The following is a 25,009-nucleotide window of genomic DNA, read 5'->3' on the forward strand; positions in this document are numbered from 1 at the left end:
TATTACAATGTGCAGAATCTTTGGTCTGTTGTGCTGTTAAGTGATCATTCCAATGAACGGGCTGCTTAAATGTGTATTTTTTGCACCACAGTGGTGTAAATGGGCCCAATTTGAACTTTCATTCAAATTGGCTGCTATTGAAACCTTTAGAAGTTTAGATAAGGGCAGCACAGTGGCTCAGTGGTTTACACTCTGGCCTTTGCAGCGCTAGGTCCCAGGTTTTAATCTTGGCCAGGACGCTATCTGCATGGAGATTGCAGGTTCTCCAGTTTCCTCTCCCATTCCAAAAATATGCAGAAACACAAACACACAAATACATACATACACACACAATATTTGAATACATGTGAATACAAAAGCTACCTTAGGTTTAACACCATTTATCTCATAAATATCTGTCATTACAGTTTTCAAGACAACAAGCCAAGCGTATACTAGACAACCATGCCACCCCAGCCCCGCATTACTTTGTAGGCAGCGATAAGCTGGGAGCAGTTGCGGTTCTTTCGGATGCTCTTGTTAGTTCCAGTCAGTTTCCAGCGCCGCAAGAAGCTTGGATCTGCGTTCATCTGCAGATAGGTGATCAGATCATTCTTTGGCAAAGCATCTGTACCCAGTGACTGCTCCACATGTTCCACGGACCAGCAGCCCTGAAGAAGGGAATGCGGTATTTAGGGGACAGTTCAGCTCTGGATAGCACCAACAGATCTGCTCTACTACTGGAAACTGAATGGAATTTTCTTGAATGAAGATCCTTAAATCCTATACACCATAAGGAGCCTATGCAACAGACAATGCTTGGTGGCTTACAGAAAACAGCAGCCAGATTTTATTGGTAGCTACAATGGGCCAACACTGTAAACATGTATGCCGAGATACTGAATGCCATTTGGTGAATTTGGTATTTTCAGTGTGCTTGTAGACATTATGTCACTGTTTTCTTTCAACATACAGCTTCTTGTTTAAAATCTCTATTGCAGTTGCACACAGTTTCTGCAACCTGACACAATGACAGCAGAAACAGCCAATATCCATTGTAATGCAAACCTGTAATTTGTGTTTTATACATTCTTCGTACACTGTATTATTTCTCATGCTTGAATAGCTGTAGCACAGAACAGACTTTTACAATTAGTAGAGTCAGATAGGTTTTGTTATACAATGCAAGTCAGAAAAGCCAGTAAGAGCAATACTTACCATTCTACCAGACTCCTTCTGCTTATCTGAATCCTTCATCTCCCTGTACATAATGCTGTAAAAAAAATAAAGTGAGAGAAGTTTAGAAACACCAGGTGTAGCTTAAAAAACAATGGCTTAACTTTACATTAGCAAACTGCAACTAGCTGATCAACCTTTGGATAACATGACAGCAATACAGGAATTAAACATGAGATTCTCATCATAATGAGTAATTTGCTACATATTTCAATATATATATTGCTGCCCAATGCTTCACATTATCATAGTTCAATGTAATGATCATATCAGTTAAATAAGATAAACAAATTGTATTATATAATATAAAAACACGGAATCCAAGCAAAGAACACGGAATCCAATCAAATTGTATTAAATATATCTTTTACTTTGTGGGGTAAACAATCATTTGATGACCAAGCAAAAGAAAACAAAACCTGTACCAGGCTTCATCTAACACTGCCAACGTGGGTTTGACTGGTTGAGGGCTCTGGCTAAGTAAAAAATTTGCAGGGGCTATCTTCCTAATTCATTTGAAGAGATAAGCAAAATGATGCAGGCTACAGTACATAAAATACAAGCATTGATAGTTTAAAGTTTCCAAAAAGTTTTCTAATAACTGAAGGCAACTGAAGATGTAAATATTTATTTGCTTCCTGAATATTTATACTATACAACCATTTATCGGTCATAAAAGAGGAGAAGCTTTGAAAATTGGGAAAGGCATCCTGTAGTATATTATAAATCATATGTCTGCTTACGTGTAAGTGGGCTCCCATATCCTCCTTAATTTGTCAGACTTGATGGCTCCATTACAGGAAAGATGCAAAAGTTTCTGCACATAATAAAATATGGTGGCTCGGAAGTTACTGAGTGGTAGCTCCACTTCTCTTCCACTTCCTAGACCAGTTACTTTCAAGGTGAGGGCCAATCTAGGTGCAGGAGCACATTCCACTTCCTCCAGGAGCTCCGAGTGAGGGGTTCCTGCAATAAAAGACAGCCATTAAATAATGCAGATAAATAATAAGTCAATATTTACTTTTGTTGCACATAATAAAAAATTTGGATTCTTCATCTCTGATCATATGAAGAACATTGGTCATGCTTACAGGCTGCCGCCTACCAGCAATATACATACCTGGAGCTGGAATCTCCAAGTCTGTTGTCTGCTGGACATTGGTCCGCCCAGGACGAGGATCAAAAGCCGGCACGAGAGCAGAAAACTGTCTTTTTAGAACATAATCATCATCCCAAGTTCTACGTCTTCCACCTTTTGTCTCATATTCCTCTTCCTCCTACATTGCAAAAAGAAAAATTGTTTATATGTTAAGAAAATGCCACTTCATTTAATAATTTTTGATCTATCAGTCCCAACTAAAATTTTATTTTTTGTGTAACCATGTTGTTGACAGACAAATCCTACGTACGTGTGCATTGAATATCAGATCATTTTTTTCTAGATGTTTGTCACTAATCTAAACAAGAAAGTATTCTTCCTGGATGCCTGAAAGAAGGAATGCTGGGGCAGTTCCTGTTGATATATCTATTTAGAAGTTCTCTTGTTATGGCTAGACTTACCACAACAGTTAAAAGGCCAATTTCTTTATTGTGCCCTAAATATTTATAGTAATAATGATTTAATTGGTAATGCTTTAAACACCTTATTATATTACATGAAGTGGGAACTTAAAAGAAAGGTCCTCTTTGAACCGACACACCCAAAAGATAAATATCTGTATATTTGACAGGTTTGGGCATGATGGTTTACTGGAGTATCAAATTGTACCTTAATCCCATCACTTCTATTAGTTGCAACAATTATTCTTGATAATGTGAGCTTACATCTGGTTACAAAAAAAAAAAAAAAAAAAACAATGCATCTTACTGGTCAGCTTTAAAGTTTAGTTTTGCTTTAGGCATATTAAATGGAGTCAAAGTGACCACTGTGCAATCAAAGTAAAACATTGCAGAATATAAACTGCACATTAGAACAGATTTTGCAAGTCTGTGATACACTAACTTTCATTTTAAAAAGAAGCAAATTAAGACACATTAAATGTTTTCTACCAAAGAAGAGCTTTACCACATCTGTCTGATATTTCTAAAAACATATCAGAACAGAAACAATCTACTGAGTAGACATAGAGCAAAAGCGTAAATGAATTGTTTTTACAAATGGATTGTCTTCAGATTTCCTACTATACGTTTTACAAACTCACCATAACTTCCTCATATTCTTGTTCCTCTTGGTTGTCATCTTCATTCTCATCATCCTCTTCATCTGGTTCAGGAAGGTCTTCATCGTCATCCAGCTCAGCCAGAAGAGTGCTTGCACGACAACTGTCCAGGAAGTCTGCCAGGCAAAAATTGTAAGCAAGTAAGTACAAATGCAGAAAAATTTCACATCTTGTGCTAACACCACGCAATCGCCACACTAAGACATCCGGCTTGTAACATAATTCAATAGAAACATCCTGCATAAGGTAAATCTGCTGCATGGCCAATGTTTCTGGTCAACCATTAAATGCTCTGAAACCAAACATTCTTTTATTATGTAATCTTTTATCTCATGAGTTTAAACCCACATACCCACTTTGATGATCTCCTGTAGAAATTTCTGATAAAACTGAAAATGTTTCAGTCTTGCAATAATTTTAAGCTATGCAGATCTACAGGCAGCAAAGACCATGTCAACATATTCCCCCCATCACGGTTCAGAAGTCTGGTAATGGTCACAGGAATTGGTAATGTTTTCAAAGTTTTCAAAGTTTTGTTTTCAGAGAACACAATATTGTGAATATTTTATTTTTTCTAAACGGGAAGAAGTACATGCACATTTAAATTCAAAATGTGTGGTATGTGTTGAACAAATTATTCAATGGATATTTATCAGATTAAAAAAATTACAAATATTGTGATTTTTGGATAGCAGTGATTTCTTTTAAGGTGAACCTCCCATAAACCTACACTTGTCTAGTTACAGACATTTCATTAAATTATAAGACCACTACAGAATTTTAACTGACACCTAGTTAAAGGGTGAAACACCCAGCATACCTGTCCTAATGACTGCAGGACACCTACACTAAAGAAGAACAGAGAAAGTGCCTCTGTGTCAACAGATAATGGAACCTTTTATTTCAGTCATATTGTTTTTTAAAGAATACAGTGGTGGCAGTAGGTAGTGTGGTAGTAGTATAAAGCTGAATGCAATAAGGCCATGATTCCATACTTACCATACAAGGAATACTCTGCCTCCTGGCCAGTGTCACTCTCACTGGAAGTGGAAGTCAAGCTGGTGGTCAAAGTATTGCTGAGAGAATGACCCACAGAAAGGCCGGTGGTGGCTGTGGCTACATTGCTGCTAGTGACACTTGAGGTTGACATTGTAACCGTGGATGTGGTTCCTGTTGTGGTCAGATTGGGGAAACTCTGAGCTCCCATGAGAGGAGAGGCTAAAAAAAAAAAATTTACAAAAAAAAAAAAAAGGCAAAACAAAATTTAGATTGACAACAATTTTCAGTTTGCCTATGTAATTAATAAAATGTAAAGATTTTCTTAACAAAAAGGCCCAAATTATATTTCTAATATTCAGAAACCAAGTTTCCCCCATGTCAATACTCACTTGCAGAACTCACGGCATTTCTTCCAAGTGTGTTGGTGTTGTTATCGCTGCTGCTTCGGCTAAGGTTCATATTGTTTGTGGCGTTCGTCCTGGCGATGTTTGCAACCCTCCGCACAAAGGATTCAAGGCTGGATGTCTCTCGTGATGACAGGTTGGGAACACTAGCGCTGGAACTCATGGGAGCCCCTGCAGCCAACAGAGAACTGACTGAGAGCCTGTTGCTAGCAGACGAACCCAGTGGTCTGGGAACAGCAGCCTCCTTGTTGCTGAGCTCTGACACAGAACTGACGTCGGGAGAGCTAATGCTCACCATGCCCATTGATATGGCAGGCGCTTCCCCCGTTTTCCTCTCTCCTCCCTCACCCACAATTTCACCCCCTGGAGGGCATGTGGATGAACCAGAGGCTGCCGGGTTAGAAGACAGTACAAGGATGGGATCGTGATGCAGGTCAGAACCTTGCTCCTCTGCCCTCCTCTCTGTCTTGACACAGGTCAGACTCACATCACTGCTACTTGCCACACTACAGACGGAGCTGCTGCTCCCCTTGCGACTACAGGAGCCAGTCACACCGCCAGCAACCGTACAAGAGGAGGAGGAAGGCGGAGGGGCTTTGTCAGGGCAGTTGTTTTTCACCAGGCTGCTCCAGGAGGGTGGTGTGCCTGCAACAGTGGATGAAACAGGTTTGGATGACACTGCAGATTCTGGGTCATAACCTGGGGCCAGCTTGAGGTCAAACTTTCCTTCCGCGCCCATGCGGTAAGAGTTAGAGCCACCGGCATCCCATATGACATCAATCCAGCCTGGAAAGGGACAGTAGCGTGTAAGATGGAAAAGCAGACAGCAAAGAGCATTTGATTGGGATCACGCTAGAGTTCAAGCCACAGCAAGCACATAGACTCCCACCAATAACCAACACAACTGCCGTTTTAGAAGAATTAGGTAAACACCATGAACAAAATTATTGAAGCACGGTTAGTTGCTGTTATGTAAATTAAACCCAATAAGAAAACAAGGGATTTTAGTTACCAAGTGGTTTGCAATGTTTATAAGAAAAGGGCAGACATCATCAATTTTTAAAAAAGCAGAAAGGAAGCAGAGGTAAGCAGAAGTAGAGTGAAAAAGACACTGCAAGATGAGATGTTAACGGTCTTACCACCAGAGCATATTAAGATAAAAAAGGATTAGTCACTGTGCCAGTGCAATGGGCAAACTTCCAATGTTAAATGACCAGTAAACCTAAATAATAATTTGGTTTCTGGAAAATGTAGTTGTGATAGATGTTTATGATGCAGTAAGAGCCAAAAAAAATTATGTCTGAAAACTATGGGGAGATGTTTTTTGAAACTGTGGTTGAAACTAACTCTGGAGGCAGACTGGTAAAGCATTAAGAGAAAGGGAAGTGGAGTTGCTAAGATTTCACCTTACTATTCTTAGTTTACATAATGCCAATCAAGTATTCAGGCAAAAAGATAATATGGGTTACCACTTATAGAGGTGATAAGGGAAGATGTGCAGTAGCACACAGGCTATGGGAGAAAAAGATGTGTGCTACATCAGTATTTCTCACCCAGTATCTAGAACTATGGGCCAAATAACTTTAACCAATGGTAAGTACCAGATTTTTAAACTGCAAATTCAAGAGGCTTACCAACACCAGAAAATCATCTACTAACAGTTTTTTTATTATTAAGCTGGTCATATATGTTACAATCTTATGGTACAATCATATACAATGTGCTTTAATTTACCACAAGTTTAATTTAAAAGTATCCATTAAATTTATTGCAAAAGAGATTGTGCCGTCGGTTTGTAACATGTATAGTCAAGCACTACATAAAACTCTATGAACAGTTTAATTGCAAACAACCTAACAAAAGTGCAAAACCACTGACTGATCCCTGATCCATGCACCATCAACCACCCTTAGGGGATATAGGGGGAAGGAGGTCTATCGGCTTTACTGCCCTGTCTCCAAAAAAGTGGTACCCCCCTACATATTCTGTGTCTACAAAAGGCAGTTAAACATAAATTGCAAAAACCTCCATACATACATTCACATTTTTGAAACTAGGTATCAGACCTACTAAGACTGCATGAATGTGCATTCTTTCCTATGCTGGGTCACAATTACAAACATCTCCAACACTCTAAGCACCAATTCATATCTAAATGTTTGTGTCTTACAACAAACTTTGCACTGTGTGCACATAGACATGACTGGGACCTTAAACTGTGATAATTAACCCAGCTGTAATAGAGGTCTGGAAAATACAATTTGAAGTCCTAAAAGACAAGTGTGACAAACACTACTCTAGAATTTCAAGTAACATAAATTTAGGTTTACTTGCCTTTTAACATGCCTGAATGAGTTTTAAACTCTTAATAGTATAGGCAGCCTAAATAGAAGAACCACAACTTCCTTACCATTGTGCAATTCTCCAGTAACAGTGCCTTCTCCCTGTGCACTACCATCCTGGTCTCTCCATTTCCAGTCAATGCCACGAATGACTCTGGCTCCAGGCACCATATATTTCAGAACCTGTGAGCGTACCAACCTCCTTTGGCGCCTTAAGTTTGCTTCTGCTTCTTTGGCTGCTTTACCTTGAAAAGAGAAAGCAAATTAAGAAATGTCATTGAGTCCTCCGGGGTAATTGTCAGCGATAACTACACTACAAGGATGTTTAACAGCAATTACACACACTTCCTGTATGTCTAGCTTTCAACTGCATGGTGTAATCTTGAAACACCTGTATGTTTGTCTCCCCTCCATTCCCAGCAGCACAATCACTTTTACTTTTTAATTATTATGCTAAATAAAACTGTTAAGCCTGCTGATGCATACACAGCCATCACTCATGGACAATCTATGCATTGTACAAACTAGTAAATTAGGTAAATAGATGACTAACTTCTTTCAAATACTATATACATATTTCACCACCAACAAGAAAATCCAGAAATGTGAAAAATATGAAACTGCAACAAGCTTGTTTTTGTTCTTTTTACATATTGTAACTTGTAATTGGTAGATTATGAACTAGGCTATTTTAGGAATGTATCTGCAGGAACCACAGAAATAAACATGTCTTGTTATTTCGGGCTCCAAGTCAACTCGCCAGCAACATTTTCCATCAACACAGAACACTGCTTTATGTCAAAGTGTTTAAATCTCGGCAACTTCTGTATGTCACAGCTTACCTAGCTGGTCTTCACATACTCCTGTTACACTGCCATACAGCTCGAACCCAGACAAAGAAAGGTAATGTGTCTGACCACTGGCATTCTTTCCGGTTTGTTTGATTCTGATATGTCGCCAGCCCTGCTTTTCCTCTCTTGGGGGATCTAATGGCCATGTAGCAGTGGACCTTGAAGACAGAAACCAATACATTCTAGTCAATGATTCCCCACCATCTTTTCACATTGTAATATATAAACATGTCAATTATTAGCATAAATTCAAACAAATAGTAAATCATACATTGAAATAAAATTTTTTTTTAAAAACTAGCAAGTACCCGGGCTCATTTAGGCTGCAGTCATCTACATGGGTATATAATGTAGTCCAATTTTGTCCATCCTTGGAGACCTGGAAGACCCAATTGCGAAGTGCTGAGCGTCCGTAGCCACGAGCATGACGTAGAGTGTAGGCAGATGGCACGATCCATAGGCCAAGATCAATGGCAAACCATGCACTTTTGTCATCATTTGTGTGGCAATTTAGAGCAGAGCTGTCACGGCTTAAAATGTCCTCAAGCCTTCCATATGGTAAGTTGCGGCCCTCTGAAGATGTAACTACCACCAAACCATAGGCAGCAGGGTTTACCCACTCATAAGCAGTTCTGAAAAAATATAGTATTTACAATCTTGTTACAGATATAAAAGAAAAAGTTTGCATATTTAAAACTAAAATGTAAATCGATCAAAATTCCTGTTTTTCTTAAATTCCTGCAAAGCCAGAAGAAGAGTTCTGACAAGTGCACAAAGAAAACCATTACCAGATACACTGTTAGCTGCAACTTTATTATGACCACCAGATATTTTTGCAACCGTAAGAAACCAGCATAGGTTGTATTTCAATTCAAAAAGCTGACAAAAGTACTTTGAAGGAAGCAGGTCAACACAAGTGATGCAGTTAGGGTGTTATATGACCCCAAACAAAAAAAAAAATAAAATGCGCAGCACTAGATGGCAACTAAAACATTCATTCTGATGTAAGTTTGGTGTGATCTGTTTTACTTACAGTAATACAGATCAAACCAAACTTACATTAAAAATATTAGATATGAAATATTTACCTTTGCTGTAATAAAACATTAAAATCCTGAAAAGTATAGCTTTTCTGTAAATGTAGAAATTTTACGTCTATATGATATTAATATATTTATTGCACAGAAGTAAACACTCTAATAAGTGCTAATGTCATCAGGTGAGCACAGCAGCAACTGCTGTGTAATCCCACCTCTGACAGATATTCAGAAGATTAACAGGACAGTAGGAGTGTTTAGACGATCTGTTGTGATACCTTTTCTAACTTTTACATCACTAATAACATTAAAAAATCCAAAGCAGGTTTAAATCTAATTGGTGGCTGTGAGAAGAGGCAGCAAGGAGCTTGTAGGATATGTTTCAATTTAAGAGAATTGGAGAAAATGCTGTGCCTCAGTTCCCAACAAAACAGCAATATTAACAATTATAATAAATTTGAACTGAAATGCAGGGGATTTAATGCATACCCAATTGTATTTTCAATGTTACTTACTTTGCATTGGTCCCAATCCAATACATGATTCCATTGTCATCAAAGTCATGTTGGTGCCTAAACACACAGCTTTGGCCTTCGCGCAGCTTGCGCACAAACACAAAAGATGATCGGTCAAAGTCATACCACTGTTTAGCCACCTGTATTGAAAAGAAATAAACATCAGTAGGGCACTAAACACTATAAAAAAAACTATGTTCATATTTATTCACCTAAAATATTACGGCTGACTGACAGTGACCAGAAAATCAAAGATTGTTACCATAGGGGACACACCTGCAATTTCCCGGACATAATGTCAATGTTAAAAATTAAGAAAGGTGATCTTATGTATTTTGTAACCAAAGACAAAGGTCTTTTGTGGTGTAGGAGACATGCCCCAATAATCAGTATAGACTTACCATCTTTAACAAATACTGTTCCAAGGATTCCACTGTAGCCAATGGCTCCATTTTAAGCATTCGACCGGTGCGGTCTATAAGGGAGGTCTCTCCAGGTGCGCGCTCCAGTCTAAACCGAAGCCTTCGAGTAAGGATCTAGTAATATTAATTAAAAAAAAAACACAAGATATTAGCCTGTAATAACATGTTAGAGGTCATTACACATTGATTAAGGATCTGAATATAAAAGAAATAAAGGAACAGTAAACTGCACTGAGATCGTAGGATAAGTGATAGAAATTGCTTAGCTGTTAGATATTCTCACAGTAATAAAGGCAGAAAGCTCCTCTTCAAAAACAGGAGAACAACAACACGTGTCCTCTCTACAGATTGAGGTAGCAAATCAATAAAATGTCCTTCAAGTCCTTACCATTGTTAAACAGTATTTAAAAAAAAAAAAAAAAACACACACAAATAAAGAATAGGGTTTTCTTTGGTTCGGCACAATTTCTTTGCGCAGAATTTTGCTGTGGAAGCATCAGGATGATGCTACACATTATTGTTTAGAGATGTAGGGAATGTTACCAAATACATCAAGACATGACACTTCCTGTGTTCTTGTAGAGCAAAACCTCAATTTGAAGGCATTTGTGTAAATGGTATTCACCCCATCATCTACCAGTCTCTTATACCTATTCATAATATGCTGCTTTGTAAAACAGGCGTTGCAGGTAAAAGACATGCAAACAATCAATAACGTTACAGATCCTGCCAAACTGAGCTTACAATATAAGATGATAGTGGATAGGTTTTTCTCCACCTTAGAAAGTTTATATTAACTTACTTGAAGATTGTAGCTGGACCCAGGTGTATCATACAAGTGTAGTGGCAGGCGCTCTATAGACTCCAGAACTGCAATCAATTTTCGAATTAAAGCAATCGCTGGCCGACTGAAAATACACAAGTTTGAAAATTAAAACCCTCGCCACAACAATTATACCATGTGTATGCCTATGTTTTTTTATGTCTCCCTAAACCCAATATATATATGTCACATGGCTGTGCAAACAAGCTCAGGAAATTACCAGTAAGTGTATTTTAAATGCATAAGAGGTTTTAAAAAGCTTTCAATTTTTCAAACTGCACATTCCTAAATATATAATAGTATTCAACTAAATTCAAGTAAAAATCAGATTAAATATTTATCAACATTTCTGTTCCATTTACCACAAAATAAAGTTAAACACTTTACTTGAAAACAATTCATCCCACTTCACTGCAGATAACCTAAAAGCCTGGCTTAAAAAATCCTTCAAATCTTTTTCTTCATACTGCTAAAATCTTTAAAATCTTTTGCTTCCACTGATACTCCTTAGACAGATTTTGAACAACATATGATGAGAAGCACTTTTATGAAGCTGAGATTTAGCAGCAAAAAAAAAATCTTCTAATATGTATATTTGTTGATTTAGTCAATGCTTTTGCTCATTGGCTTTTCAGTGTTACCTTTCATCATCCTCATTCTCCGTGAATGCAGTCTTAAACACATTCAGTCTCTCCACCAATTGTCCACAGTCCTGCTTATGATCAAACTCTTCATTCTATAAGAAAAGAAAGTAATTACCTTTTAGGTGTCTGAAAAACTAGTCACTAAAATCCAATATAAGCTGCAACATGTTAAAACATAATTTTAAATCTGCATCTTTCAATAAAATAACACCTAGTCACCCTATCGCTAAATGTCTTGTTCAGAAGCTTTTTACAAAATCATGCCTAACCGATACTGTGGCCCATGACTTTCGGCTGGAGTGAGTATACATCGCTAGAGGGAATCAGCAGCACTGACATGCAAAACGATGGGGTAATAATGACTTAAATTTAGCAGATGTTTAATATACACAGTAATTTAGCAAACTAAAAGCTATCCAGTTGTGCTTAAATGGGACAGTCATCCACTCACTCTACTTATAGGTAAATAACCCTTTTCAGAAGCTTTGAGAAAAAAAAAATAAGTCTCCAGCATGACTTCACATGTCAGTTTACAATAGAGTGGGAACCCATAAATATACACACAAAAACATTTATAGGTCAGGGTTGGTCATGTCCCTTAACCTTAGGATAGCACTTAAACACAAAACTCTCAGGTCTGACAGATGATGTCTCGTCAACTGACTAACCTGATGCTTTTAAAACAATTTTCCCAACTTCTAGGAGTGCACAGAAATATCACATAATAAACTGTTGTTATACTATATGGCTTTGTTATATGGTGCAGTTATACACATACGCAGTAATAGTTTTACCGAGCAGCAACAGCCAGATCCCAGGATGCCTGCTAACTCTAATTTATAGCTTAAGAATCATCCTTGGACAATATAAATGAAAATACAAACATAAATCTTTTACAAGTAAGCCTGCCTAATAAAAACATTAGGGATTCTAATTACATAAAAGTGGGTCAAACGTATAGCAAAATACACAATCTATATCACATACATTGTTGAGCACAGTAAGCAAGGCCTGGATCAAACCACTGCTGCACATTTCATATGGAGATATGGTATTTTCATCCTTAAGTAGCACAATAAGATTCTCCAAGGCTGTCTTCATTAAATCCCTCCAAGTATTCTCTCCTTCAATACACTGCAAGACATATGGGATAAGATATGCTTTAAAAGAAGTAAAATAACCAATGTACTGTAAAGAACGATGATATAATTGCCTCAGAATAACAAATAAAAGTTAGGTTTAACATGTACTTAAAGCACAATCCAAACCTGTGCATTGAGTATTTATTTTATTCAGTATGTACTGACCTGTCTGTTTGTGTGGAGCTCCCAGGAGGATTCCAGCTGTGTAGCAATATTCCTTAGAGTAACCACCACACCCCGTGGCATGCTTTCTACTGCTTTGAAATGATCATCATACAAATCCCTGGCCATTGTCCGCACCTTCGAAGACACAAATATTTAGGAGAAAGCAATTGTTACTAATGAAAACGAAGGTTAAAGTTCTTTACTGGACTAGTATTTCACATACTGCATATTCTTATGGTAAATATAAATAAAAATCAGATTACAAAAAAACTGGTGTGGTGTACCTTCTGCTTTGTTTTTTCCAGCTTGGACTTTAGCTTTCTACCTCTTTTCCCTGTCCAGCCTGTAACAAACTCAGAACCTGAAACAAGGGAAACAAATCATTAAGGCATAACCTGTTAACTTAAAAGTTTTAACGTCAAAAGTGGACAAGTGGATTGTGTGGCCAGATTTTGCTACTCTAAATTCCGTTTGTCAAAGTCTGGTGAGAAATCTTTCTGGAATTAGGTGGAGTACACACTTGTATGCCCAAACAATAACTTCATTTTCCAATAAAGATCCTTTTACAACGCTGCAATCAGAATCTCACAAAGAACAAAACAGCACTTACCAAGAGAAGTCTCTGCTGTGAATGAGTGTTTAGTTCCACGGTTTGACTCAAACACAAACCCAGGAAGGTCTTCTTTCAGTATGGTTGCTTGCTGTCCATCAGAGTTGTGGATGGCAATCTCTCCATCTTTTAAACAAGTGAGTGACCAATTGCCCACTGTCAGCTTGCTTGGTCCAGGTGTTGACAATATAGGCTGGCTGGAAGTAGATGGTTTGACTTGGCTACGTGCTCTCTGTAGTTTCTCTAGAAATTCACTTCTGCTTTCTAAGAAGAGATTAGAAAAGAGACGTTATAGACTTTAAAGCAACAAAGTAACACAAAACAGACAGACAGTGTGGACTATATTAAAGCGAAAGTTTGAGGAAAATGAAAAACTACATTTAAACTGGGGCTTCACCGATACTGAGGGGTAAACAATGTTTTTTGTCCAGGGATTCATGAAAAACCACCTTTTCTTCCCCTATACCTCTCACCCTGGATATCCCTCCTTACTTATGACTTGTCACCCAAAGCCATCAACCACAGGCACTGCCGCATCACCATGTACAATACAGGACCTGCGGCCCCACAGTTAAAATGATGACCATAAATAATTCAGAGGGTCATAAAAAAAAACAGGAGCACACCGGCTTCTAAGAGAGCAAAGGATGTGGTGAAAAAAGAACTTTTTATTGGCACACTAGAAAAAGTTCTTTTAACAACGAAATGTAGAGGAAGTTCTAATGCAAGTGATTTTTTTTAATGGAGTTCAGCTGGCCAATGTAGAAAATTTCTGAAAGTGAATGTTTGAACTTCAGGGTCTGGTGTGACACTGCTGGGAATAAAATAAATTATTTCCAGGCAAGAAAAAAAAAAGTAAGTAAAAAAAAAAATGACATGACAGAAAAACCTCTAACCCCCTTTCTTCCAGGAAGCCAGGCTACAACTGGGCCCCCACCTATATCCCACAGATGAAGGAACATACTGTCTTGCTCAATGTCCATTCTTCTAGAATATATTGGTCTGCTCACCAATGAGGATTTAGGGAAATGACAACTGACCTGAGCTATCGGAGCCTCCTTCAGGACTGCCACTTGAATACATAGTTGCTAGTTTGCCATCTAAGATGAAGCGGAACCACCCATTACTGCCATTGGAAAGTTCCAATGCTGCAGCATCACTCCAGATATACAAACAGTCTCGCCCCCTGATGACCGACCAATCTCTCCAGTGATAAGGTCTTCCCTGCTGAAGTTCTTTGGCATCTTCCTGTGGTTCATCATCCTGGTAATGAAAGGAAATCCACTTTAATTTGTCTTTAAAAAGGAACAGAAATATTATCAGCAAGTACTTACAACGTTTTGAACTATAGTTTCCAACTACACTCACTTTTTCTGGCTTGGGGTCTTCCTCATTCTCATCATCAGAGGTAGGTCCAGCTAAAGTTGATACTTTGCTTATGACACCAAGTCTTGCCAACTGGTCCAGAAAGAGGTCATCCCCTTTATCTACAAGATCCCGAATGATCTGCAGTGCCAGAAGGTGACCATCATCATCATCCTAAGGTTAAAAAAAAAAAAAAAAAAAAAGAACAGAAGCTTTAACAGTATTTCTAAAATATGTTTTTCTATTTTTATACCCCTGGTATTCCAATCAAGAGATAGGTTTTCAGGCATGTGCTATTTGTCAAAAATGGAAACAAGTGTACTCACCTCCTGATCCAGGACTGTAGCAGTAATTTCTACAAGCACAGTTGGAAGGTTGTGTCCAGCATCAGAGTCGCACACTTCCTTCAGAAGTGCTTCAGAGCAAAAATGGATCATTTTTCGGATAAGAGCAAGGCTGGCTTTCCTGTTACATGAGATGGAAACAAGGTCATAATCCTAGAATCTAGCATAAAGTAAAATGCATGTGTCTGTATATGAAGGAAAGGTAAGAGGTGGTATCCACTTTTCATTTAATTTATTCTATTCAGAATGTGTAATCTTGCATCTTGGTTTGAACGAGCCCATTATATGAAAAATTATATTTTCAGTTTGTTTTTTTACCTTTAGTCAGAAATAATAGACCAATTTAGTGAATAGTCTTTGCCTAATAGATTTGTTAAAATAAAAGCAACTGAAATGCACCAAGACAATTCAGATGTTAAGGGTATTCAAGACCAAAGCTGTGCCCATGTGCTTCATGTCCATGGGAAGAACACAAAAGCGACATCCTATCCCCTAATGTCCTTTAAAACTACTGTTCAACCCATGAAAATAAGTAGCAGAACATAAATGCTTAACTTGAATGTCTAGCAAAAACAATTACCTGATCGATGGAAGCATTGTCTGCTGGAAAGTTTGAGCAAAAACAGGCAGGAGCCTCTTCAAGTAAATTGGAGCCATTTCTGGGTCACCCTTTGGCTCGTTGCACTCTTCTTCCTCTCGATTAGAGTCTTTTTTCTTCTTCTCATCTCCCTTGTTCACTGGGCACATCCAGTCACCTAAAACAATGGAGCAAAAAAAAAAAAAAATCTAAACTAAAACTAACAAACTAAACAGTGCTAACCCTTAACTCCCTCATAGTGCAAGGGTTAAAGCTCAATTACGGTAGGTCAAAAAGGAACAAACTCTTTTTCTTGTTCCTCTATTCATCATCTTATAGAAAGGGCTGTGGGTGATAGGTCATATGAGAGTTGAGTAAAGGTAAGTAAAAGGGGCTTTCACATCCCCCTAGACCTAAACACCACTTAACCCTTGTATGGAAGTGGAAACCCAGGGAATAAAGGATTTTGATGCTAAAATACTTCAACAGACCTGGTGACTGTAGGATGGCAACCACCTCACTGTGTCCACGCTCTCTTGCTTTGTCCAAAGGAGTCTTCCCATCCTCATCACGCAAGTCTGGATTAGCACCATGGCGTAGAAGTGTCTTAAATGAAAAATATAAACCATGCAGATATTTATTTGAATCATATACACATTTATTTGTGAAGTACTGCACTATAATTCAAAGCAGCATTCGTAGCCCTGATACCATGTTACATTTGTTATCATCATTTCTCCTATTTTATGAGAAAGGACGGGGGTGTTCTGTGGTCCTAATATTTCTAAAGTTAATGACAACAGTACAGTTATGAAGCATTGTAATCCTTGAGCAGGAATTGTGCAAGTTTTTTACTGGCAGTAACAGTGAAAATAAAGGAAATAGTTCTAGTACCCTACTAATGCAACCACTATATGTAATATAGTATATTTTTGTTCTCGGGTTTGGATACACTATAAGGTCACTTATTTTTTTCTAATAGTCATTACAAATAGGAATTCTCCCTTTTTATTTGCTTGCTTCTGATCTTTGCAGGTAATACTAGCAGTCAGCATGGTGTTAGATCACAATGTCAAACAAGAGGTCACATGCATTATGTGGATTTAATCTACCCACTGAAACCTCCGGCTGCCTTGGAAGGCTTTCATAAAGCCGTGTCACTTGGCTGACCTAATTCCTAATGATGGGCTCAGTCTGGTGGGAAAACAGTTTACTTCACTTGAAAACTTCCTACCTTTGCCACCTGAGGTCGTCCAAAGCAAGCAGCATAATGTAGTGAAGATGACCTTTGTCCCCTATTCACATCTGCTCCACGTTCACACAGAAACTCGACCTACAACAGCATCCATAGAGTTACAACCAGTACCATACTTAAAAGACAACAACTTTATGAAATAAATGCTCACCATCTCCTGAGTGCCAAATGCAGAAGCCCAGTTCAACAGCGTCTGGCCAACATCATCCATGAAATTTACTTCAAATGCTGACAAAAAAAAAAAAAAGCCAAAACAATAGTAGTTGAAAATATATTTATGATCATGTATGCTGTATGTAAAGCCAATTGTTTAAATGCCTATGACTTCTGCCACTAAATTTTTTGGAGGAGAGGGGTTTGTCCCAATGTGAAGGTTGCACTTCACTTCCTGTACCAGGGAGACAAAAAGGAAAAAAGAGAAGAGGAATTCCTTTTCAGGCTAAAACTACACATTCTGCAAGTAGGAGTGTTTTCCCCTGCTGTATTCTTTGTGGACTAGCAGAAAAGAGTACAAGTGACACACTAGCCATAGACAATTGTCACTGAAGGAAAAGGGCCTATTTCTCTGATTTCTCTGAATTCCTGCCCCTGTAAAATCTCTAAAAACTTTAGATCAGTCATATTCAGTAAATCCACAAAATAAATCTGTCATCCTATTAGAGAGCTTTGCATATGGACTCAAATGGGAACCCTTTCACGACTGCAGTTGGTTTAGCAGAACTTATGGGCTCTGAAGTATTAACAATGAATACATTATTATGTATAGGTGCATATCTACGTATCAATGATCCTATTCAACTGATTTCACAAATGCAATGTTAAGCCTAGATGTTTGTAACAATGTTGAGGTCTACTTTTTTTTTTCTTTAATGCAAAGGTAACCTGCACTATTCATCTACTCCACTACATTTTTTGATTGAACAAAATATGTGCCTTTATACACTTCTCCCAGATTCTGTTCAGAAAAGGTCTATTTTAATTAGGCCCAGAGAAGCCATCTAGCAAATTCAGCCTTCGTCTGGAAGCTGGGCAGGCACATACATACACAAAAAAAAAACAAGTATTGAAATATTTACCTCCAGTGTCGATGGCATCTATTAGCGCATCTGTGTCCTTACTTCGTATGCAGTCGATCAGCTGACGGTGAGATCTCTCTCCTGAGCTGTCTAGTCTTCTTAGCCCTGGTATACGGCCAGTAGAGCCAGCAGCTGATTTAGGCAAAGCTTTACGACCTTCAAACAGAAGTACCAACAACAAGTCCACAAGACGCATTGTGTCCAGCACACACCTCTCATCTCCTTGAAGAGCGCTCTCCATAGAGTCCAATAATTCCGCACGGAGTAAATCCTGTTAGAAAAATTAGTATACGTAAGACAGATGCAAGCTGCACTTGACTGCACTGAAGGTTTAAAAAATTCTCAGCAACATACATGTGTTACTACGGGAGACCCACGGCAAAGCGTAGAAAGGAGACTGACAATCGTGGAGACCTGGTTGCTAATTTTGGAGTCTCCGGAGGTTGAAGGCCCACTGCTGGTTCCACGTCCTGATTTGCAAGAAGAAGAAGGACCAGAAACGGTGCCTCCTGCTGCTGCCATGCGAGATAAAAGTTCCTCAGTAAGTCCATGTTGGGCTAGGGGTGCAGGGTCCACACCTCGTCGTGTAAACCGGTCAGCTAGTGATGCAAAACAACGAAGGGCTCCATCTGAAACCTAAGGAAAAAAAGTGAATTTTTATTACAGAAACTATAATCCATTCTAATTTCAAAACAAAAAAAAGATTCCATAATAACACTAATTTGAATAGAGTAGAATAGCCGGTTATCAAGAACTCAGATAACTGGAAAATTCAGATAATCAGCACCTCAACAACTCCTCTTTCTTGATGGCTCCTGCAGCACGAGCAGAGCTGTGTCATGTGTTCTTGATCCAAGAATGCATACCACACAGCTCTGCTAGGGCTGGGGGAGCAATCAGAAGAGTGGAGCTGTCGGGGGAGCAATCAGAAGAGCGGAGCTGTCAGGAGAGCAAAGCAGAGCTCCACTGATTGCTCCACTCCATGACTGGCTGAGTAAAGGGAAAGCCCGATGACGGATCAAGCGTCATCAGGGTTTCCCTTTTCTGAGCCATTTAGCGCTAGAGGTAAATGAGGACAAGAGTCCCCATTCAAGTCCAGTGCTGAATGGCTCCGTTAACTGCAAACTACAGTGTTATGGAATCGGCCATTCCCCGTGGGTGCCGGATAACCGAGGTTCTACTGTAGAACCGTCTTCCTCACCTGATGGTCCTCATGCTTTAACAAGCTTGACAAGGATTCAACACAAGTTTCCAAAGAAGCATCCTGTGGCTCCATTTTTCCACACAGCCGTGACACCACTGCCATAGCAGAGTGTAAAGTATCCTTGTGAACTAGATGTCCACTGTCTCTGATGAAAGTGAGAACACAATTCAGACCACCTGCTTCAAACACAGCTCCGGATTCTCGTGTACAGATCAACTCCAGGACCTAATAGAAAAATGTATAATATTAGTCAGCAAATTACATATATAATATTAAAGCAGTATATCATCTTCTGAAACAAAGAACAAAAAAAAAAAAAAACATTAAGCAGTATTTCAATTAACAGAATTTTGCTGTAAGTTAAAAGTGAGCCTAGAAGTGAAGAATTGCTAAGAGCTAGGGATCACAATGGCCAGATCGTTTACTGTTAAAGTATACATTACCACTTTTGAAATAATATGTTATGGTAAACTCTATACAAAAATACTGTTGGAGAAATATGTCCTGTCCCCAAAAATTTGTATTATACCATCAAAGAGCAGTTTTCTGATGGTTTGTCTGTCTTCACCATAGCTCTAGCATCTATAAATGTAATGTCAGGCAAATATGCAGATTATCTGCAGTTACTTTGCACTTGGGTAGACCTCATTCTCTAGCTAGCTGATGCTATAAATTAGCCCAATGCTCTGGAAATAGATGTGTGGATAGATCTAAGGGCTCAGAACATAAATCTGTCACCTGAAATGAATGAATTCATAAATCTGCAGACTCTTTAGCTGTGTAGAGTGAAAGACAATTTTTTAAGTTTGCACTCCTTTGTGTGTTCTGAACCCTACAGGGATTCACAATGTAGCTCTAACTTTTTTTTTTGTAAAACACATTGATAGATAGCTTTAGTCTAGTTAAAGTAAAAGTAAAGTAAAATAAAAGTTAAAGAAAAAAATTACTGCATTTATTGCATGTTTGCTTCTGTATTATTGTACATAATTTTTGTACAATATTGAGATACCTTACTTAGCATGTGAAGAAGCATTCTGTACTTCAATCGATAAACTTCTACCACTAAATGTGGACTGCACTGTACCAAATAGTAATAGGTTTTTAATGCACCTATCAATAGGCAAGGAAGGGTTTACATACAGTGATACAATACTGACCTTCACACACTGCTCAGCCAAATCCCGACTGGTCCGGTTGTTAAGTTCTACTACAACAAGCCTATTGCAGAGAGCTTTGATGGCCCCATCCACTCCTACAATTCGCCTGGTACATTCAGCTGACACATCCAGGTAATATGTGATTGCACGGGCAGTGACTTCAAGTACATTGTCAGGGGCACTTTCATCCAGAAAGATCTTACACAGTGCTGGAAGGAAAGTACGAGGGGGACACCTATAAAACAGAAAAAAAATTACATGGTCATCATATACTTTCAATGGACACATAGCACCCAAGCTACGGATTGGAAATCACTTATCAGGTGAAACAATACCACACTCTGCATAAGAAAACCAAAATCTGGAAACTACTGCTGATTTTTCTAATAACGGAATAAAATTGACCTATCAAAGAAAAACACGATTTATACATAAAATTACTAAACAATTGCATTAGTTTTCTTTTCAGCAAAAAAGGAAAATATATTACAATCTTGTCAGAAATGCAGGAGTACATTGATCAAGCGAGTGACAAATACAAATTACGGCTGCCTTTTACTTATCAAAGTTTCTCTGAGAGGTTTATTTGGAACACGTGCATCTGAGTTCCAGGGCAGCCAATTTGCAAAGTCTGACACAGATAACAATCACCATATCTAAGAACTGCTAATATGTACTATATTACCTTTTTGGTTTTGTATTTAGCCCTAGAGGATTGTTCCCACATTGCATTGTTTTTTCAGTCCATTATTCAGTGCGTTGGCAAATTTAGCACACCACACATAAATGTGGGCACATTGTACATTTCTCAAAACACACCACATGGCCATGCACTGCATGCACCATAGTACGGTTTTAAGGAGCATTTTGGGGTGCTATTAAATAATCAGAAATCTGCACATCAACACATGGGCTGAGCATTGCAACATATTACATACATATTTCCACAAGGAAACAGGTGTTAATGCAATGCACCAGTAAGAACAATGTAAAAGTAACATACAACCATGGTGCCAATCAGACCACTGTAAGCTTTATTCTACTTTACCAAGCCCTGATGAAAGAGGACCCTTTTATTATTCTAGAGTCTAATAGAAGCAGGTCAGAGCTTTTTTGATTTATTTATTTTGCACGTTCTTCTGTCATATCAATGGGCCTAATTATTAAAAAAAAAAAGTTTGAATAGATTTATGTTGAACAAAACTGCATGTGTTTTGTGTGAATTAACCATCATCTGTGTATTCACGCTAAGGAATTTTTAAAAAGCTAGGCTGAAACTAAAAACTTTAAGGTCTTTTTTTCTTAGGATCAAACCGTCATAGAATTACATTTGCAACAACAAAAAAATTGCACATATTACACATATTCCTAAATTAAACTTTAATACTCATACATTCACACAGCAATTGTATTTTATAAATATATCGTCCTATTTGAGCTAACTCCTGGCTTTAACTCCTGGAGAGCTGCTCTGCTTTTTAGATCTTGTCTAAATAATCATCACAGTACAAAATCCAGGCCCCGCACCTTCCTCGGTTTATACTGATGTTGGTATCTTTCTGTTCGGAGAATCTACATTCCCACTATCTCTATACATGGTGTAACAGAAAATAAACGGGGATGGAGGTAATACAGAGCTTCAGGTTTTTCTGCGGTCTGTGACCCCATTGGAGAAACTACCCTAACTTTATTCAAAAGAGTTCCACTTATTAAATACTCTATATATCTAACAACTGGGATAGTAGGAGTCCCAAAATGATAGAGAACAGCTAAACAAAAGAAAAGGGCACAATTCAGCAACCTACATCTCCCCACACATTCCAGTTGGTGGTAATTCAGAATTTGTTCCTGAAAAGGGATTATCCTCATTTTTCTATCTGCAGCTTACAAAGACAAAGCCTAGCAGAGAACACAACCACAGCCTCTGATAATTACATCTAGTTTCCTCATGCAGTTGTTTTAGCTAAACATTAACACATGTGTTCATCAACATAAATACGGAACTAGGCATTAAACGCATTTACTTCCTTGTTACATAAAATACAGCCAAGCCTACATTTTCACAAAGCCAATATAGTGTGTAGTCATCGTTATATCAGATGTTAGATACATGTCTATGCCTGCTGTATTGTATTCATGTTTACATCTTTCATCAATCACAACAAAAAGCTGGCCATGTTTAAATCACTAAACTCCTTATGTATAAAGTTCATCTTGCTAAAACACCAAACACACCAGTATAGGAAACTGTTTTATACAAGTGATAGCACAACAATGACATTTGTTACAGTTTGATTGTAAGTGCTCTGATCCACTTAAAAGTGTAATTTTAGTTATGGGTAGGTCTGTCATATCTATCAAATGTTTTAATAAAGTCAAACAGTGAGCTCACCCTGCCACAGCTCCTAACTTTGCTTATTTCTAGCTGGAAGTTTTTTTAAGGGTTCCCATTGCAACATCCAATAAAATAATAAACATAAAATAACAAAAAATAAAACCAGAATAGTGTGAAATGTCTGACATAGGATTTCACACTATTCTTGTTTTATTTGTTATTTTATATTTATTATTTTATTGGAGCACCTGTACACTCCAAGGAACTCAAACATGAGATTTTACAAGTGATATATCATATATATCATTATATATAATTTGTATGGTTTAAAAGCAGAAGACAAACAGATAAATGTAAAGAGTAAATATCCAATGTTTAGTGTCTCATCTGCCAAAAATGTGTTGTTTTGCTCAACTAGTTTACTAATAACATCACTTACAGGATCTAACCTAAAGCGTACCTAAACTCAGAATTTTCACTTTACATAAAGGGTAAATGAAGGTATCCCGGGAGGCTTTGCGTTCCCATTCGTTCTCAACCGCCTAGACAGCCGAGAAAGAGAGGGAGGTGCAACACCCTTTAAAAAAAAAGCAGCACCACCCCACTATCTTAGCCGTCTAGACCAGGGGTCAGCAACCTTTACTATCAAAAGAGCCATTTTGCCTCCTCTTCCACTAAAGAAAAATAGTCTGGAGCCGCAAAACATAACACAGTTTATAAACTTTTAAAAGTTTTAATATTTTTTTTATTTTTTCTGTTACAACAAGTGTGCATGTGTAGGCCTACTTTGAAATAAATTAAACACTGAACTATGCCCCTAGAAGCCTCCAGCTTCTAACGTATCATCCTGTTACATTAGCTGGAGGCTTCTAACGTAACGGTAGATTTTTTTGATGGGCAGAGTTCTTTATGTTCTGACGATGCCTTAGCGATGAAATTTTAAGGGGTGTTAGCCACAGGTGTCCCTCATTTGCAGCTTTAATTTTGTTCACCTGTACCCCCCAATCTTGAGTAATTGGGGTTCAGGTGCTAGAAGCCTCCAGCAATGTGTAACAGGGTAGATTATTTTGATGGGCAGAGTTCTTTATTTTCTGACGATGCCTTAGCGATTCAATTGTAGGTGGTGTTAGCCATAAGTGTCCCCCACTTGCACCTCTATTTTGGTCACCTGTACCGCCTCCCCCCCCGTTCCAGAGAAATTGGGGTTCAGATGCTAGATGCTTCCAGCAATGTGTAACAGGGTAGATTTTTTTGATAGGCAGAGTTTTTATGAATTTTTAGGAGGTGTTAGCCACAGGTGTCCCGTACTTGCACCTCAATTTTTTTTCACCTGTACCCCCGCTTCCAGATAAATTGGGGTTTAGGTGCTAGAAGCCTCCAACAATGTGTAACAGGGTAGGGGTTTTTTTATGGGTTGAGTTTTTAGGAGGTGTTAGCCACAGGTGTCCCCCACTTGCACCTCTAATTTTGTTCACCTGTACCCCCTTCCTGTTCCAGAGAAATTGGGGTTCAGGTGCCTCCAGCAATGTGTAACGGTAGATTTTTTTGATGGGCAGAGTTCTTCATGTTCTGATGATAGCCTAACAATTAAATTTTAGGGGGTGTTAGTCACAGGTGTCCCCCCACTTGCACCTACATTTTTGGTTTTGTACATCTCCCCATTCCAGAGGAATTGGGGTTCAAAGGAGGGGGATGTCATTGTACACACCCATTTGTACACGCCCCGTGGTAGATTTATTTCACTGGTAGATTTTTTTCATTATAACACCGGATAGGGAATCCCCCTCCTCCGCAGTGTCTTGGGAGGAAGGGGATCCCCCATCAGAGATCTCCCCGCGGCAGCCGAAGGGAGCCACAACAAGGAGGCTGAAGAGCCGCATGCGGCTCCGGAGCCGCAGGTTGCAGACCCCTGGTCTAGACAAATAGAGAATGAATGGGAGCCCAAAGCCTCCCGGGATACCTACGTCAGGCATCCTGGAAGCCTCTTGGGCGCTCCTTCTGCGCATGCCCGAGCATCTCAGACATGCACAGAAGGAGCCTTTTTGCTCAAAAAGAAAAATATGTCGATCTCACGCATGCGCAGGGAGACTGGCAAATTTTTTTTCCCATCCTATGTCAGCAGGACTCGCGCCTGGGTCGGGTGACGTAGGATGAATAACCCAGAAGAGAAGAGGAAGATGACCACACCCGGAGTGCTAGCGCTGGTTCCAAGACGGATGCAGAGACCACACAGGACCCGATGCCTGGTCACACCCCCGGAGTGATCGGACTGTCCTGCTGAATTTGAAGGCAAGTGTGTTTTTGTTTT

At 38.7% G+C, this 25,009-nt stretch overlaps 1 protein-coding gene across 3 annotated transcripts in view; it reads right to left on the bottom strand.

Moving 5' to 3' along the window:
• Positions 1 to 419: 419 nt before the first annotated feature.
• The window catches only part of HECTD1 (HECT domain E3 ubiquitin protein ligase 1), a 44,816-nt gene continuing 20,226 nt past the window's right edge, over positions 420 to 25,009 (bottom strand). The window contains exons 3-31 of one of the 3 annotated variants that reach the window (XM_072427609.1): positions 20,367 to 20,601; positions 19,207 to 19,434; positions 18,360 to 18,641; positions 18,006 to 18,276; positions 17,081 to 17,157; positions 16,909 to 17,007; positions 16,166 to 16,280; positions 15,678 to 15,852; positions 15,080 to 15,218; positions 14,757 to 14,927; positions 14,429 to 14,651; positions 13,389 to 13,652; positions 13,063 to 13,139; positions 12,779 to 12,913; positions 12,459 to 12,605; positions 11,469 to 11,563; positions 10,807 to 10,912; positions 9,984 to 10,118; positions 9,583 to 9,722; positions 8,339 to 8,662; positions 8,022 to 8,188; positions 7,248 to 7,424; positions 4,823 to 5,008; positions 4,434 to 4,652; positions 3,417 to 3,550; positions 2,336 to 2,492; positions 1,959 to 2,181; positions 1,198 to 1,252; positions 420 to 650 (exon numbers count right to left, since the gene is read on the bottom strand). In XM_072427609.1, the coding sequence (XP_072283710.1) occupies positions 435 to 650; positions 1,198 to 1,252; positions 1,959 to 2,181; positions 2,336 to 2,492; positions 3,417 to 3,550; positions 4,434 to 4,652; positions 4,823 to 5,008; positions 7,248 to 7,424; positions 8,022 to 8,188; positions 8,339 to 8,662; positions 9,583 to 9,722; positions 9,984 to 10,118; positions 10,807 to 10,912; positions 11,469 to 11,563; positions 12,459 to 12,605; positions 12,779 to 12,913; positions 13,063 to 13,139; positions 13,389 to 13,652; positions 14,429 to 14,651; positions 14,757 to 14,927; positions 15,080 to 15,218; positions 15,678 to 15,852; positions 16,166 to 16,280; positions 16,909 to 17,007; positions 17,081 to 17,157; positions 18,006 to 18,276; positions 18,360 to 18,641; positions 19,207 to 19,434; positions 20,367 to 20,601 (4,972 nt within the window). In that variant the 3' untranslated portion in view covers positions 420 to 434. Of the gene's footprint in view, positions 651 to 1,197; positions 1,253 to 1,958; positions 2,182 to 2,335; positions 2,493 to 3,416; positions 3,551 to 4,433; positions 4,653 to 4,822; positions 5,624 to 7,247; positions 7,425 to 8,021; positions 8,189 to 8,338; positions 8,663 to 9,582; positions 9,723 to 9,983; positions 10,119 to 10,806; positions 10,913 to 11,468; positions 11,564 to 12,458; positions 12,606 to 12,778; positions 12,914 to 13,062; positions 13,140 to 13,388; positions 13,653 to 14,428; positions 14,652 to 14,756; positions 14,928 to 15,079; positions 15,219 to 15,677; positions 15,853 to 16,165; positions 16,281 to 16,908; positions 17,008 to 17,080; positions 17,158 to 18,005; positions 18,277 to 18,359; positions 18,642 to 19,206; positions 19,435 to 20,366; positions 20,602 to 25,009 lie in introns of all 3 variants that reach the window. The other 2 variants (XM_072427608.1, XM_072427607.1) reach the window with 2 other exon arrangements.

Source organism: Pyxicephalus adspersus, chromosome 12, assembly GCF_032062135.1.
Source record: "Pyxicephalus adspersus chromosome 12, UCB_Pads_2.0, whole genome shotgun sequence".
NCBI lineage: Eukaryota > Metazoa > Chordata > Amphibia > Anura > Pyxicephalidae > Pyxicephalus > Pyxicephalus adspersus.